This window comes from Lithobates pipiens, unplaced genomic scaffold (assembly GCF_037356315.1).
Source record: "Lithobates pipiens isolate NorthernLeopardFrog02 unplaced genomic scaffold, aLitPip1_a1.2 Scaffold_8, whole genome shotgun sequence".
Lineage (NCBI taxonomy): Eukaryota > Metazoa > Chordata > Amphibia > Anura > Ranidae > Lithobates > Lithobates pipiens.
In genome coordinates, this window is record NW_027507903.1 from 212899596 (window position 1) to 212916408 (window position 16813).

Consider the following 16813-nt stretch of genomic DNA (forward strand, 5'->3'; position numbering starts at 1 on the left):
ACAAGGCTGGAGCATGAAGTTCTGTCCAGGTTAAAATCCTTTCTAATTCTCTTGTCACAACAAGATTCCTAGGTTCCTCCCTGATGGTTGATGTAGACCATCCTTCAAATCTAATATGGGGTGAAAAAAAACCTTTTGGTTTGTGAACTGTGAAAACTCAAAAACCTTTCTGCTGGCAGATTGGATAACATGAAGTGGGGGGAGTCAGAGTACAAAACTCTAGCTTATAGCCTCTGGAAACCATATCTCATACTCAGCATTCAGGACTTATTTTTAGGTTTAGGATATTTAAAGAGCAGGGTTTGGTCTTGGAGATGGAAGCCTGAAAGTAGTGAAAGGATCTATGTTTGGCCTTTAGAACGAGGGGAAGTTTTGCCAAGCCCGAGGCTTAGGTGCCTTCTGCTGGTGCAAATGAGTACTTTTACCCCTGTCACATCTTTTTTTGAGGGTGTCCAAAGTACCTCCAAAGAGATGTTTACCCTCAAAAAGCATGATTTGGGAAATAAGATGGGCGATATCAACTAACTAGTTTACACAATAATGTAAGGTTTGCAGATCTAAGTGATCTACAAATAAAAGACCAGTATGCATAGAAGCTAGATCATTTAATATGAGTTTAGTTAATTTCCCTAAGGTTTGACAGACTAACACCATGGCCACAACAGGCTGCAATGCAGGGCCTGCTAGAAAATACGATTTGGAAAGAGTTTCTAAATTCTTGTTAATGGGATCATTAAACCCTGGCACATCCTCAACAGGAATGGTCAGTGGGACACCATTGGATCAACAGTGGAAATGAACCACTTCTTGATAAAGTCCTCATCAAATATGTAAAATGCTTGGGAGGTGCAATAAGTTTATCAGGAACTTTCCACAGAATATGTTACAGAACGTTTTTGAAGGCAGCTTTGGGGCCTCTCAGGAATCCTAGACTATTAACAGCGCTACTAAAAGCTGCAGGCTGCTCTTCCATTTTAAAGAATAAGCTCACCTTTAGGCAGGGTTCACATTATTGCAAATTGGATGCAAGTTTCCCCGCATCCAATTCGCATAGCAGGAGATTGCGACTGGCTCTCTATGGAGTTGGTTCAAACATCTGGAGGAGCAACTCCAGTGCGAAATTGCACCGGACCCCCTGCTGTGAGCCGTTCCATGCTCTAGTGTGAGCCCAGAACTAAGGAAAAATAATAAACGCACATGTTTTTGTATGGGAAAAATGTGAATTTTTTTTCTGATGAACACGCAGAGCATTGCGCTCAAGATGAGTAGATTGTGGGTGGAACTGTTGACTGATATTATACTGGAGAGGTAAGATACAAAGGATGGATTCCCATGTGCTTGGGATTGATAAATAGCTAAAGGTGACCAGATCACTGTAGGCAGCAGCAAGTTCCTCCTGAGGTGGAACTGAGCTCTGCTTAAGAATAGGAGCAATGGCAGGAAGATGTTACCTCAAACTGGAAGGCCAGAACAGAGCACAGAGTGCATAAGCACAAAGTTCAATCTAGTGATGCAGCACTCAATTCCTTATTGTCTACTCCTTTCTTTGGCACCTAATGGATCCAGTAAATAAAGAAGCTCCTGATGCAGGCTGGTCATTTTTTTTGCTGCCAGTGTCTAAATCTTCCTGTAGGTGGTAGTATAATCTAATGTCTCTGAATACTGTGCCCTTTAATGAGAAATATATATTGTTTTATTTTCCCAAGCACCCCCTTCCCACTACAGAAACCATATACTGTATACTTCCTTTCCACAACACCCATATAATACAGTTTTATTCCCTACAAGTCCTCCCTTTTACCAACACTAGCCATATGCAGTCCTTTCTCACATCAATCTCCACCGACAGTAGCTGAATACAGTTGTCTCTATGTGAGCAGCTTCAATGCTTTCTCTGATTACTACTTTGCCTAACCATGGCTGGGCATAAAAGTAATTATTTATAACACTGCCCCTCACAGATCTACATTCCAGCAATGTGTTCCATTTGCCTGGCTGGCATGTGGGACATACAGTATCTTCACCTGCACTTTGCCTTATGTGTTTGGACCATAAGCCATGGCATAAGCCACAGGGAAATGTTGGTACTGTTTGATGGCATTTGGACCCAGTGTTCAGAATTATAAACACTTTTGGGAAGATTCCCTGGAAGCACAGGACTTTTTACAGTCACCATGAGACCTGGTGACCAAAGTTTGTTTAGTTTTGCTGTAGAGTTTTTCCAATAACTGTTAAGGCAGAAATGTTGTTTAGTACCTCACAACATCCAGACTCTATAATAATATTAGTGAATTTGCAATTGTTTGCAACTGGTTACTGTCATCTATTACAGAATGCATTCTTTTTATGTACATTTCAGAAGAATAACATGGCAGGAAAGGATGACATGACAGGCACTTCCAGTGCAAATGTTTAAAGTCTCTCACCTTTTTTAAGATAAAGAAGAAAGTGAACAACCTAATACGATATGATGTAGTGGTGAGAATGCTTACTTTTTGAAATTTAGATTCAACATACCCAAATATTTTTAGATGGGATTTTAGAATGTCTTTCTTCTTTCCTAGATTAAAGATAAAGCTCTACAAATGTTCCTTTAGCATATTTTATATTTTCTACTCTCCCTGTTTGGAGTGTCAGCTGTTGGTTGGCCAAAGTACTTTTCAAGCGAAAATAAAATCGAGACAAATCAAATGCCCACACAAAGAAAGATGGTCCTCATGAACAAAATCTATAAAAAAAAAAACATATTCCCATTTTCTTTCTCCCTTTCTGCAACACTAAATGGTTAAGGAAGGAAAAAAACTGTTCTTCTTTTAGATACTTTCATACTTTAGACCCAAAATGGCTAAGATTATCTAATGTTCATTCACAATTTTTTTTAAATTAGATTTGGATGTAATGTGATCACACAAACCTCTTTTGCTTGCTTTCCTGGGTGTGGCTGTGGTGGTGGTTGCTGTTGCTGTGTTTGTTGTTGCTGCTGCTGTTGTTGCTGTTGCTGCTGTTGTTGTTGTTGTTGCTGCTGCTGCTGTTGTTGTTGTTGTTGCTGTTGTTGTTGCTGTTGTTGCTGCTGCTGCTGTTGCTGCTGCTGCAAAAGCTGAAGATGTAACTGCTCTTGCTGTTTCTTGTAAAATTCTTGCAGTTGTTGCTGAATAAACCATTTTGACTTTAATAAATAAAGGCAAATGTTGCATACATTACAAAACCTATGTGTTGCTACTCTGAACTGGGTGTTGAATTATCCTTAATAATGATCTGAATTTAAAAAAATACAGTAAAATGCAAGTCTCCAATGTTGCTTACACATTTATGCATATAATGCATGCAAATTACAGCCAAGTTATCAATTATCAAGTGACATAAAACATGAACAAGCCAGTAAAAGCCTGGGGCCAAAGACAATTCACTGCTTCACTAATTTTCTACTGTCAAGCTATCACATCCAAAAAAGTATGCTGTCACTGTCAACAAAACAACAATATCTTGTAGGTGGGCAAAATATGCTAGAACCCAAACAAAAGTTTGGTAAAAATATGTATATTCATGTAAATATCTGTTGATATTTATCAGTAGTTCCCACTTGGCATTAATGAGGAAACTGTAATTAAATCTAGTTTTAGTAGTAGTAGGATTTCATTATGTGTTACATTGTATAATTTTGATACTAAAAATCAGTTTTTCGCAATCTCTTGCCAGTCACAGGGCTCTTGAAAATAGGATATTTATAACAACTTACCCGTAAAATCCTTTTCCTGGAGTACATTACGGGACACAGAGCACCATAGTAATTACTATGTGGATTATAGGCCACCTTCAGGTGATGGACACTGGCACAGCCTCCCTATATAACCCCTCCCATACAGGGAGCACCTCAGTTTTTGTAGCAAAGCAATATATATATATTATACCCAAGAAAAAGAGGGGAGGGACCTCTGTGTCCCGTGATGTACTCCAAGAAAAGGATTTTACAAGTAAGCCGTTATAAAAATCATATTTTCTTTATCGTACGTCACGGGACACAGGGCGCCATAGTAATTACTATGTGGGACATCCCATAGCAATGCTATTTTAGGTGAGGGAGACACAACCCGTAGGGCGCCCCCAGACTTGAGGACCTATACTGCTGCCTGCAGCACACTGCATCCAAAGGCGGCATCCTCATGGCTTTTTACATCTGCCTAATAAAATCTGGTGAATGTATGGACTGCAGACCAAGTTGTGGCCTTGCAGATCTGAGCCATGGAGGCTTGGTGATGCACTGCCCATGAAGCACTAACTGCTCTAGTAGAGTGTGCTTTGACATGAAAAGGTGAAATCTTACCTTTTAACCATTAGTCCTGAATTAGAACTTGCCTAATCCACTTAGAAATAGTAGATTTCAAAGCTGCCTGGCCCTTCCTAGGACCTTCTGGCAGCTCAATAAGACATCAGTCTTTTGGATCTGAACAGTCGTCTTTAAATAGACCTTGACCATTCTCACTACATCAAGACAATGCAATGCGTTTTCTACCTAGAATATGGTTTTGGAAAAAAAACGATGGTAGGACAATATCTTGGTTTAGGTGAAAAACCTAAAACCACCTTAGGTAGAAAAATTGGATGAGGACCCAACATGAACCTGTCCTCATGAATAATGAAGGACTTTACAGGAAAGAGCAGCCAACTCCGATACCCTTTTTATAGCGGATTTAGCAATCTGAAAACTTTCACCTGGCAGCAATAGGGTCGCTGGTTCAAATCCCGACCACTACATCACCTGTCTGGAGTTTGCATGTTCTCTCTGTGCCTGTGTGGGGTTTCCTCTGGGTACTCTGGTTTCCTTCCACACTCCAAAGACATGCTGGTAGTAATTAGATCCTGTCCAAAAAATTGGCCAAATATGTGTATGTTGTATGTGTATGTGTTTGTAAGCATGTTGGGACCCCATGGGGTAAAGGACTGTGCTACACCACAGATGGACACTGGCGGCAAAAAAATGCGCTCTGAGGCAATTCAGTTAACATAGGTAGTGCTATACAAGTCCCTCATTCATTCATAATTTCCCTGTCCGCAGGACCAAGGGAGTATGCTGTAAAGGTTCAAAAGGACTATTTTTGCAATACCGACAAAAACTAAGTTCAAGTCGCAAGGGTTCAAGGGTGATCTAACTGGCGGAATAAGCCCCATTACCCCTTGTATAAAAACACCGGACCAAAGAATGCAAAGCAAGCGGTCTTTGAAATAATACCAATAAAGTCGAGACTTGGCCCTTAATAGTACTCAAGGCTAGCTTCATTTTTACTTGTACAAAAAACAAGAATTCTACCTATGTTATATTTCCGAGGGTGCCACCCTTGGATTAACACCAGGAAATATAAGCCCTCCAGACTCTATAATATATGACTCTGGAAGCCGGCTTCATCGATGAATGTAGAAATCACTGACCCGGAGAGGCTACATCTCTTCATAATGTGGGCTTCAATAGCCAAGCTGTCAAACTTAGAGTTTGTAAAGTAGGATGGAATATCGGCCCCCGCAAGAGTAGGTCTGGATGCAGTGGAAGGGTCCATGGGTCCCCCACCGCCATCTTTACAATATCTGCATACCAGGACCTTCTAGGCCATGATGGGGCTACAAGAATTACGGATTTTCTTTCCAGCTTGATCCTGCAAAGAAACCATGGCTGCAACTGAATAAGGAAAAAACCTAAATCAGTGAAAACTGACCCCGTGGGGTCACCACGCATCTGTCTCGCATGTGAGTGGGTCCCTTGTCTTTGACATAAAGTTGAAACTGGACGCCAAAAGATCTACGTCCGGGATCCCCCATTTTTGGTATATAGCCAGAAAGATGTCGGAGTGAAAGGACCACTCCCTCGGGAACAACTGCTGGTGACTCAAGTAGTCTGCCTGCCAATTTTCTATGAAGAATACTGCTAATAAACGTTCAGTCTGGTGCTGAGTAAAATGTGTTTCCTCATTTTGGAATACCTGCATGCACGCCTTATGTGTCCCCAGCGCTCCTGTGCGTTTAATAGCTGTACTCTCCAGCTCTGAGGAGAGTCTGCTTTCTCGACTCGGATTCCCCCGCCTAGGCCACACGCTCCCTCTGTTCATCACCCCCCCCTTCTGTTTTAAATTAAAAACAGTTCCTGTGCACACAGACGGCATCCAGATTTGTCAAACAACAGACCCAGCAAGAGGGGAGGAGAGGCAAGCTTACGTACTTGAGCAGTATAAGGAAACCAAATAGCACTAAGGAAAGCCGCAGCACCCCCTGCGAGTGGAGGGGTGGGGGTGGAGGGGGTGTACAAACTACTGTTGTATCTCCCAGCCCCTTAGTCCCTCTGGGGGGGAGAAGTGCAGTATCTGCAAATCTTTTGAGGAATCCCCCCTGAGAAGTGATGCTGGCTGAGCCCACACATATGCTGTGACACTGAGCTAAACTGACAGACAACATACTAAAGTATGTGCATTTACTCCCTCAAGTGGAGACTTAAGGCATGACAACATTTTACCCAAGGAAGAAAAACCCAGGTGGACTTTTTACAGTCCCAAACCCTAGGTGAACTTCCTATAGTCCCTAGGCTTCTTCCCTTACCTTAACCTCGCCGCAGGATTTCTGCTGATATCAGACAGATCCAACCTTCACCCATCCGGGCGGGCTGAGTTTATCAGGGTTTCACCCCTTTGGACCTGTATAGCACTCCGCCAGGAAAAAACTTTCGGTAATGGGAGCATGACCAAAGCCCTGGGGTCCAGCCCTGCAAAGAGAGGCATTACAGGAAAAACCGTGTTCTTCCTATACAAGGCCCGGATACCATCCACTTAGTGGCATTTTGGATGGATCCCATCTGTGGAAGCTGTTTAAAACCAGCCAGGATCTGTCCAGTGGAGCTCTTCAGTGCACATCTTCCCTCGGGACCAACACCTTAGACACTGGCGAAAAAACTGAGGTGCTCCCGTTATGGGAGGGGTTATATAGGGAGGCAACTTCCTGTTTAGGGTGTGCCAATGTCCATCACCTGATGGAGGCCTATAACCCACATAGTAACTACTATGGTGCTCTGTGTCCAGTGATGTACAATAAAGAAACATATTTTCAGTCTCGAGGCACCCCAGTCTAAGCCACGGTCGGAGATTTCAACAACCAAATCCGTCGGATTTTGTCCATCGGATTTTGTTCGTCGGATCTTGTCCGAAACTGTTGCATACACACGGTCGGACTAAGTTGTTGAAAAATCCGATCATTCAGAACGTGATGACGTAATTTCGTTACGATGGGACTACGTTCAGGCTAGTAGCCAATAGCTTTGATGTAGGAATTTGATCTGAGCATGCGTGGCACTTGGTCCGATCAAAATTCTCTACACATGATCGGAGTATGTCCGATCGAACCAGTTGGTCGGGAAATATTTCAAACATGTTGGAAAATTGGGTCCGACGGAATCAGTCCGATGCATACCACAACACAGTCGGATTATCCGACAACACAGTCCGATAGGACACATTCCGACGGATTCTCCGACCGTGTGTACAAGGGCTAAGGCTTGGTTCATGTTACTGCATGTGGGGAATGCACCCAAAATTGCCCACTTTCCTGACATGCAAAACACGATGAAGCACCATATCTCCTCTTCACTGTCTGTCAAATGCTTCTCAAAAGCTATCTAAGCATTGATTGCTTTTCAGAGGAGCAACAGTCCTTGTCGCTAATTATGAACAAGCCCTAAAAAGGCAGTTTTGACCATACAGGATTGAGGTCAATAATAAAAGTAACAAACATACACACACACACACACACACACACACACATATATATATATATAAACATACAAATCCAAACACACCTAAATCCACATACACACAATAACATACACACATATATATTTTTTTAAAACTGCAGTACTTTACCCGCACCTGCACTACTGAGTACTACACTGTAGGAGGGGGTGGAGCAAATCAAGACTCGGGAAGACTCCTCCCCCTTCATCTGCTCTGCATGCTACTGTTCTGATCAAGCTCCCCCTGTGTACAGTTGTACATGATGTACAGTTTGGCGTAACAGTGGGGGCTTGATCACAGCCTCTCTCAACCAGGATGCTGTGGCACCCCTCAAAAACTCAGACAGCACCCCAGTGTGTCACAGGACCCGAGTTGAGAATGACTGCTATAAATAGTGATCGTTTCCCAGTCCAGATCTTGTGCATAATATATTTGACGATAGAAATGGTACAATAAAGTACCAACACACAAGCATTTTTGCTTGTTCTATCAGCATTAATCAGTTCTTTAAATGTTTAATTCTGACATGTACAGTACATCCACATCCATACAAATGACAGATCATTTCTCCAGAAGAAGTTTGTGTGTTGTCTATCTATGTTTTCTGAATGAACTAAAAACCAAAAGCCATTACCAAACAAATCCTAAGGATCAACACGAAAAGGTTGAACACTAGTATTCTGATATTGATCTGTGTTTGTGTTCATACATAGTCAAACTGTCATATGAATGTGTTGGAATTATTTCAAATGCATAACAAATTATGGCAATGAATAGAGGACTAATATCACCATATCAGATAAGGAAGTGAAAAAATCTGAAATATGTCAAATATCAAATAAGGATCTGCAGCTGGAGAGCAGTTGCAAATGTCATAACTGAATATTTACAGTGCCTTGAAAAAGTATTCAAACACCTTGAAATTTTCTACATTTTGTCATGTTACAACCGAAAACGTAAATGTATTTTATTGGGATTTAATGTGATAGACCAACACAAAGTCGCACATAATTGTGAAGTAGAAGGAAAATGATAAATGGTTTTCAAAATTTTCTACAAATAAATATCTTAAAAGTGTGGCATACATTTATATTTAGCCCCCTTTACTCTAATACCCCCAACTAAAATCTAGTGGAACCAATTGCCTCCAGAAGTCACCTAATTACTAAATCGAGTCCACCTATATGTAATTTAGATCTTAGTATAAATGCAGCTGTTCTGTGAAGCCCTCAGAAGTTTGTAAGAGAACATTAGTGAACAAACAGCATCGTGAAGGCCAAGAAGCACACCAGACCGGTCAGGGATAAAGTTGTGGAGAAGTTTAAAGCAGGGTTAGGTTATAAAAAATATCCCAAGCTTTGAACATCTCACAGAGCACTGTTCAATCTAGCATCTGGAAATGTAAAGAGTATTTCACAACTGCAAACCTACCAAGACATGGTTGTCCACCTAAACTGACAGGCCAGGCAAGGAGAACATTAATCAGAGAAGCAGCCAAGAGGCCCATGGTATCTCTGGAGCAGCTGCAGAGATCCACAGCTCAGGTGAGAGAATCTGTTCACAGGAAAACTATTAGTTGTGCACTCCACACATCTGGCCTTTATGGAAGAGTGGCAAGAAAGCCATAAGAAGTCATGTTTGCAGTTTGCAAGAAGCCATATGGGGGACACAGCAAACATGTGGAAGAAGGTGCACTGGTTAGGTGAGACCAAAACTGAACTTTTTGGTCTAAAAGCAAAACGCTATGTGTAGGTGGAAAACTAACACTGCACATCACCCTGAACACACCATCCCCACTGTGAAACGTGGTGGTGGCAGCATCATGTTATGGGAATGCTTTTCTTCAGCAGGTACAGGGAAGATGGTCAGAGTTGATGGGAAGATGGATGTAGCCAAATATAAAATATATTTATGTTTTTGGTTGTAACAAGACAATGTGGAAAATGTCAAGGGGTATGAATACTTTTTCAAGGCACTGTAACTATGCAGTAGGATACACTGCTATAACCTTGGCAAATTTGTCAATGTTTCAAGCCACTGAATTCATAAAGTATGTACAAAGAAAGGTGCTTCTAAGTGCAGTATTCTGGCAATTTTAATGTAAGACAATGGTTAAAAACACTTACAAATGTGATCCTGGCAAAAAAACATCTAGGGCATAGATCCAGTAAGTTTCTCTCTGACAAAAAGGTGCTGGAACCTTTATACCATAATGATGTAACCAGGTACAGACTCTATAACCCACACTTTGTACATTTAGCATGCTACTCCGCCAAGTGTCCTTGCGTTCCACGTGCCCTCCGTGCATTCCACGGTGGTTCTGGAAGTGCGGCAGACATCTTGCTCCCATGGACCTTCCGCTCCTGCATCTGTTAGTCAGCACAGAGACATGGAATAATATACCTGGAGCTCCAAACTTATTGATGAGCCTGATTTACTACTACATTCTGGAAGTTTTTAACCATTGTGTTACATTAAAATCACTGGACTACTGCACTTAGAAGCACCTTTCTTTGTAGATCTTTTATTCCCCCAGAGCCTGCTTCTCTCTTCAAAGTGCTCCTCTAGTGCCCATCCAGCTCTCACTTTGGATGACCCCAAAAACTAAACTAGAGCTCCTTGAGGACCCTTTTAGCAAAAGCGTTTCTGTCCTTTATGCTTGAATTCATGAAGTGATGAATTATGGCAATATAGAACTTATGTTCCAAAATACTAGTCATAAACATAGATTCAGATACAGGATCTCTAAGTTTGGTTCATGGCTATAGCAGCAAAAAAGCAGCAGGCCTAAACCATTTTTTATTCTATGTTCTGCCAGACAGAAAAATGTATTGTAGATAATGTCTGAGAAAAAGTAATTGATCCACTTGAATCCCCCCTCCCCCAATCAGCTGTTTTACCTAGGTTTTCTAAATACCCCTTAGAGCTCATTGACTTCTTTCTGCTGCCCTCTGAAATCACTGGCTGTCTACAAACGAAACCACCAGAATTTAGAAGCAGTGAATTTCTCAAAGGCAAGCTTTCCACATTCATTGTTAGATGCTGGTAGCCATGGGAAAAATTTGGCAGCTCTGGCTAAATAGCTGAGCAGCAGGAGGCTTGAGTGGGACAATCCTTATGACCAGCAATGGGGAAATTGGGGCAAGAATAGAGGTTTTCCACTTTCTCTTTGAAAACCTCTTTAAACTCTTTTGGCTTAATCTACATAAGCCAAGTGAACAGAATAAAAGTAACAATAGGCAGGCAACACCTTGATACTGAAGCTTTGCAAATATGTTACACTTTATAATTTGGGGACAGAAAAGTGCATAACCGATTTTGTACTACATGTCAAAATGTATTTTGGCCTGAATATTCGGTACACATGCAATCAGAGCTCAGGAGATCCAAGACATCCCATTCTCTTATTTGCAATAGCAAATAACTGTTTGGTTTAATAGTGGCAGGACAAATACTGTATACACATTTTTTTTTTAATGTGTCACAAATACACCCTCCCCGTAATCTCATTACAGGGAAAAATCTACTGACTTGTAGTTCAACCACTTGACTTTTTACTGCATATAAATTCACTCCTCTTAAGTCTTTGCCACAGGACTTTTCTTTAACATAAAAATAAAACAGATCTATTATGTTTCCAGCTAATACAAAGGGCTGGAAATTTTTCCTATTTGCCTTCACCTAACTATGACTAAAACAAGCAGTAACGTGTTATATATCATAAAACAACAATCTTCTGCAACTCACTTTGACACTTTGTATGCTTTGACAAGTCTAGAAATGTAATGTTCTGTTTCAGATGACAATGTAAACAATCACCTGACAGCGTATTATTTTTCTGTGTGTGATATACACTGCTATAAAAGGTGAAGATGAGATAAACATGACAGAGAGCTTATGCAATCCTAACATTCAAACACCCAGGAAAAAAATTAACTGTTGAGGGAAGGTAACCAACATTACCTGCTGTAACATAACGGCTTGCTGCTGCTGGAGAAGTGCCTGGAGCTGCTGTGGAGACAGTACTTGCTGCTGAAGTATCTGTTGCATCTGCTGAGGGGTGATCACCTGGGGAGTCATCATGGCCACTGAAACAGGCACCTGCCATAAACGAAAAGAAACAGCACAGCTAAGCTGAGTTGAAAGGCATTGATTGCTTATGGCTGCAATGATTTCATTGACATTGATTATACTCTTCGCCGCTGCACTGCTCAGCTTCAGTGTATGTATGTGTCATGTTCCGACAGGAGGATACTTATTCTACATAATTATTAGAGAGAGCAGTTTAAAAAAAAGGTTGTAAAGTGTATTCATTTTCTTAGACTGTCTCAATAATACTTCAGAAGCTGAGCAGAAGACCTTAACCCTCCTGTACTGCTGAACTACAGGGCCTATTTGTAAGTAGGGAACAATTACTATAGAAATATTATTTACATGATCTAACCACAGGCAACATGTATGGATATGTAAGCTCTAACGAGCAAGGTCCTCCTATTCTTCCTTTATTGAATTGTATTGGAAGTGTACTGTCTGCCCTAACATTGTAAACTGCTGCATAAACTGTTGGCACTATATAAATCTTGTATAATAATAATATTATAAACAAAAGAGTGAACAGGAAGGGAGCCACAATGGGCCTACAATATGAGATGACAATCTTGCTTGATTCATTTACCACTTCAGGATTTGCCCTCCCTCCTGACCAGAGCACTTTTTTTGGATTCGGCACTGCGTTGCTTTAACTGACAATTGCGCGGCCGTGCAATGTTGTACCCTTTTTTCCCCCACAAATAGAGCTTTCTTTTGGTGGAATTTGATCACGTCTGCGGTTTTTTATTTTTTGCTCTATAAACAAAAAAAAGAGCGCCAATTTTGAAAAAAAAAAAGCACAATATTTTTGCTATAATAAATATCCCCCAAAAATATATAAAAACATTTTTTTTCCCCTCAGTTTACGCTGATATGTAGTCTTCTACATATTTTTGGTAAAAAATAAAATAAAAATCTCAATAAGCGTATGATTGGTTTGCGCAAAATTTATAGCATCTACAAAATAGGGGATACGTTTTATGCCATTTTTATTATTTATTTTTTTATTAGTAATAGCAGCGATCTGTGATTTTTATTGTGATGGCGACATTATGGCAGACACATCGGACAATTTTGACACTATTGTGGGCTATTGACATGCTATAAAAATGCACTGATTACTGTGTAAATGACACTGGCAGGGAAGGGGCTAGCCACTAGGGGGCAATGAAGGGGTTAAGTGTGTCCTAGAGAGTGATTTTAACTGTGGGGGGGTGGGCTTCAACACACATGACAGCAATCACTGCTCCCAATGACAGGGAGCAGTGATCTCTGTCATGACACTAGGCAGAATGGGGAAATTCTTTGTTTACAAAGCCATCTCCCCATTCGATCTCTTCTATCAAGTCTGCGGGACTCATGGTCACGGAGAACTTGGCGTAACTGTATGCTCTTTTGCCCACCCGTGCCATTCATATTGTCGTGCAGCAGTCGGGAAGCAGTTAAAGAACTGACATTTTCAGGCATTTTTACCGCCATACATTTTTCTGTTGCAAACACCTGATTCATAAAATTTTTCACAAGGTGAGCAATGAAATGTTGAGTTTTTAATTTGTCCACTTTCACAGCCTAGCAGCTGTTTCAAGTTATAGGAGCACTGTTAGAACTAAAGTATAACTAAAGGCAAGTTTACTATTTTCATTGGTGAAAGTAAAGGAAAATCATAAATTTTGGGTTGATACTAGAACAAGAGTTGAGGGGAACCTTCCAAAGGGGACATTAGTTCTGATGACCTTGGTGCCAACCACTAATTCCCTCAATTTAACTTCCTGTTTTGGCTATGGGACAAGAAGTGAAGGGTAATCAACCAAAGGGCCACATATGATGAAAAAGAGGCAGGGCTCATAACCCACCACTGCTCTATCCAAAATGGAAAAAAAAATGTATTTCTACTTTAAAATAGACATGTTGATAGGCTTCCTTTACAAAAAATAAACCAGAATGACAACCCTCTCAAAGCACTAGTGCCTGATGCTGATAACCACTGAGCTCCTGGTGCCCCAATGCCCAGAAGGTGGGCCTCATATGGAGGTCAGCTGGCTTATAACCAGCTTGGAGTAGTCAGCTTGGGAAAATCAGATTGGAGTAGGGTACATATTTCATTTTTACGAAAAAAATAAAAATAAAAAGATGATCAGACTTTTAGGGTGAGGGAATTTTCTAATTCTAATAATCCAACTCCCTACACACTGGGGCTGCCAAAAAAAGCACAGTGCTTCTTAACATTTCAGTGAATAATGCAAGGGGTACAGTTTTTTTTAGGGACCCCCCAAAAAAATACCACACCAAGGAATTTGGATGAGTATTACAATGATGGGAAAAGAGATGAGTGATAGCCTGGGGAGGAGCTTGGAGTGACCCATCAATGTGAAATAGGGTGGTCTCTTTCTGTGAAAGATGATGAGTAAGTATTAGAATTGGGCACGGGGGCTCAAAATCAGGGCTGAGGGTTTGGTTCACACATATTTCCCTTTTATCAACTCTCCTTAGCATATATTACAAAATGACACACGATCAGGCAGCAATTGCTTAGGGAGAGCTCATCCTATAATGTTGGGAACCACAATAATCAGAAATTGTGTCAGCACTAGAACAAATATTTTAATAATAGACATTTCGATTAACTGTATTGGCCATATGATATGTAATCTACAGATGTAGAAGTCACATTTTTAAATGAGCTTTACATATTTATGTCCAAATGCATTCATTTCTACAACAATATACTTATATGGAAAGGCAACTTTCATTTAGTAGCAGAAATAGTTGTTGGAACCCGAGTGTAGGTCTACTGCTAAGCTCCCAACAGTCCACTCTGTGCCATTCTAGCTGACTCAGACTTCAGTGCTCATTACTTCAGGTACTAAAATTCCCCCCAACATTGCTGCTCAGCTTTAATACTATGAATACCACCGACCACAGAGATACTCAAAAGGCTTTACAAAGGTCTACACACAAAGATTGTTATAGTGCTATGTATTTTAGAAAAAAATATTTTTAAAGCTGGAAAAATATCTGAACACCAATGTTATTTGTTGAAGTAAAAAAATAGGGTTCTCTGTGTGCACCAAATAGTCCATGCCGGCTGGGACAGAAACTCACTAAAATGAATAATTGCCACATTTATTAAATACAGTGCATTTTTAAACATTCATCAAATCACAGACAAGCAATTACCACATAAAGCATGGATACTACATAAAGCAAATGGTTAAATTATATCCTAATGATCAAGTAACTAAGGCTTTCTGATAATATAATTATTCGTTTAAAAAGCACAGAAGTTTTTTTTTTTTTTTTTATCTAAAGATGCATAAGGATATACATAAAGCAGAAAAAAATGCAAGCAACATAAATCTCTTGAACACATTTACAAAATAAACTATATTCACATTTAATACCTGCACTATATACATTGATTCAAGGATAATAGTGTTAAAGACATAGCTTACATTTGCAGTGATCCACAGATACTGAGATCTTGTACAAACATTATGTCATTACTTCAAAAATACATTGGAAGCCTTGTTAATGTATGATAACTGATTTATGTAAAAATATAAATGTGATATAATAAGCCCAACTTACAGTTAAATGCCTAGTGATGCTTAAGCATTCTGTTGCCAAATATGAAGCATCTGTTTTCAGCACTGTGTTCTAATCCAACTCAGATAAGGGGAATACAGCAGTGAGCTGGACAAATCTGTTCCGGTTATTTATGAAAGGCAGAGCAGCTCTCCTCACATGACAAACAGAAACAAACAGGACTCTTTGGATGCAGCTACTATGACCTTTACTAATTAAGAGTTAAAAACTATGGTCATCAAAGCACATGCACATTCATTCAGTAAAATTCAAAGATATATAATGAGATGAATGCTGCAAAAAATACTAATAAAACAGATTTAATGAAACAATGCACAATATAATGATAGCATAATAATATATTAACAGTTTACATATCTACTGTACAAGCTGCTAGTTCTATGTTATAGAAAAGAATAATATGAATACAAATGTAACTGTTTAAAGAAAACAAATAGGACCAATTTTGACTGTAAGACGTTTAGCATGTGTCAGTAAAACGCATGCTAAACAACTTTTAGTAACTTAAGTTTATTTTAGTCTATTCTTGCACATTCTGACACTAAACTTTAAAAACATTTCTATTTTCTTCAGAGGAGGACAAGGACCAAGCAAGCAAACAAGTTTATGTTTATGAAGTGGCCAAAAAAAATATTCTCACCATAGTATCTAAAGATGCCATAATTTAAAGGAGAGGTAGGCAACCTCGGCCCTCCAGCTGTTTTGAAACAAGTCCCATGAGACATTGCAAGACCCTAACAATCACAGGCATGACTCTAAGAGGCAGAGACATGATGGGATTTGTAATTTCACCACAGCTGGAGGGCCGAGGTTGCCTACCCCTGATTTTCAGTGACATTCACTCTGTTCTGCATTAGTATTGGTCTTTAATTTTTGGACTTTTCCAAAGTTTGGAGTTATGCAATTTAAAGTTAACATGGAATTGATTGGTGTTTCTGCCATTTGATTTACACAACAAATATAAACAGCTGGTCTAAGTAAAAGTAATCTTTTATTCATATGTGATTCCCAGTGGTTTGAATCAGCTCCTGGCTTAAGTATCTCGAAAACAGGTAGATCTCTCTACCATAATTCCCAGCTGTATTTGTGACCGCCTGATAGTTGTGGGTGTTCAAACAGTATGAGTATGGGACCCCTTGTAATAGCCAGAGCAGGTGGCTACATAGGTTTACGCTCCAGAGTTATTTGATATAAGACCAACGTTGGCTGCAAGACTTTGAAGTAAGTTTCTCCTAGTTTTGAACATCTGGATCCTACAATGCTTGCCCATTTTTCTTGGCAAAATTGCCATGGCCTAATTTGGTTGGATGTGAACTGTTGCTGAAAAGCATTTGTCAAATCTTCCCACAGGTATT

The 16813-nt window shown here is 40.0% G+C and overlaps 1 protein-coding gene across 15 annotated transcripts in view; it reads right to left on the reverse strand.

Annotated features, from left to right (window-relative positions):
- FOXP2 (forkhead box P2) overlaps positions 1 to 16813 on the reverse strand; it is a 390396-nt gene that overhangs the window by 119272 nt on the left and 254311 nt on the right. For 8 of the 15 annotated variants that reach the window (XM_077472079.1, XM_077472082.1, XM_077472081.1 and 5 more), the window contains 2 exons: positions 11727 to 11864; positions 2915 to 3166 (listed from right to left, as the gene is read on the reverse strand). In XM_077472079.1, coding sequence (XP_077328205.1) covers positions 2915 to 3166; positions 11727 to 11864 — 390 coding nt within the window. The remainder of the gene's footprint in view (positions 1 to 2914; positions 3167 to 11726; positions 11865 to 16813) is intronic. The other 7 variants (XM_077472080.1, XM_077472087.1, XM_077472086.1 and 4 more) reach the window with 3 other exon arrangements.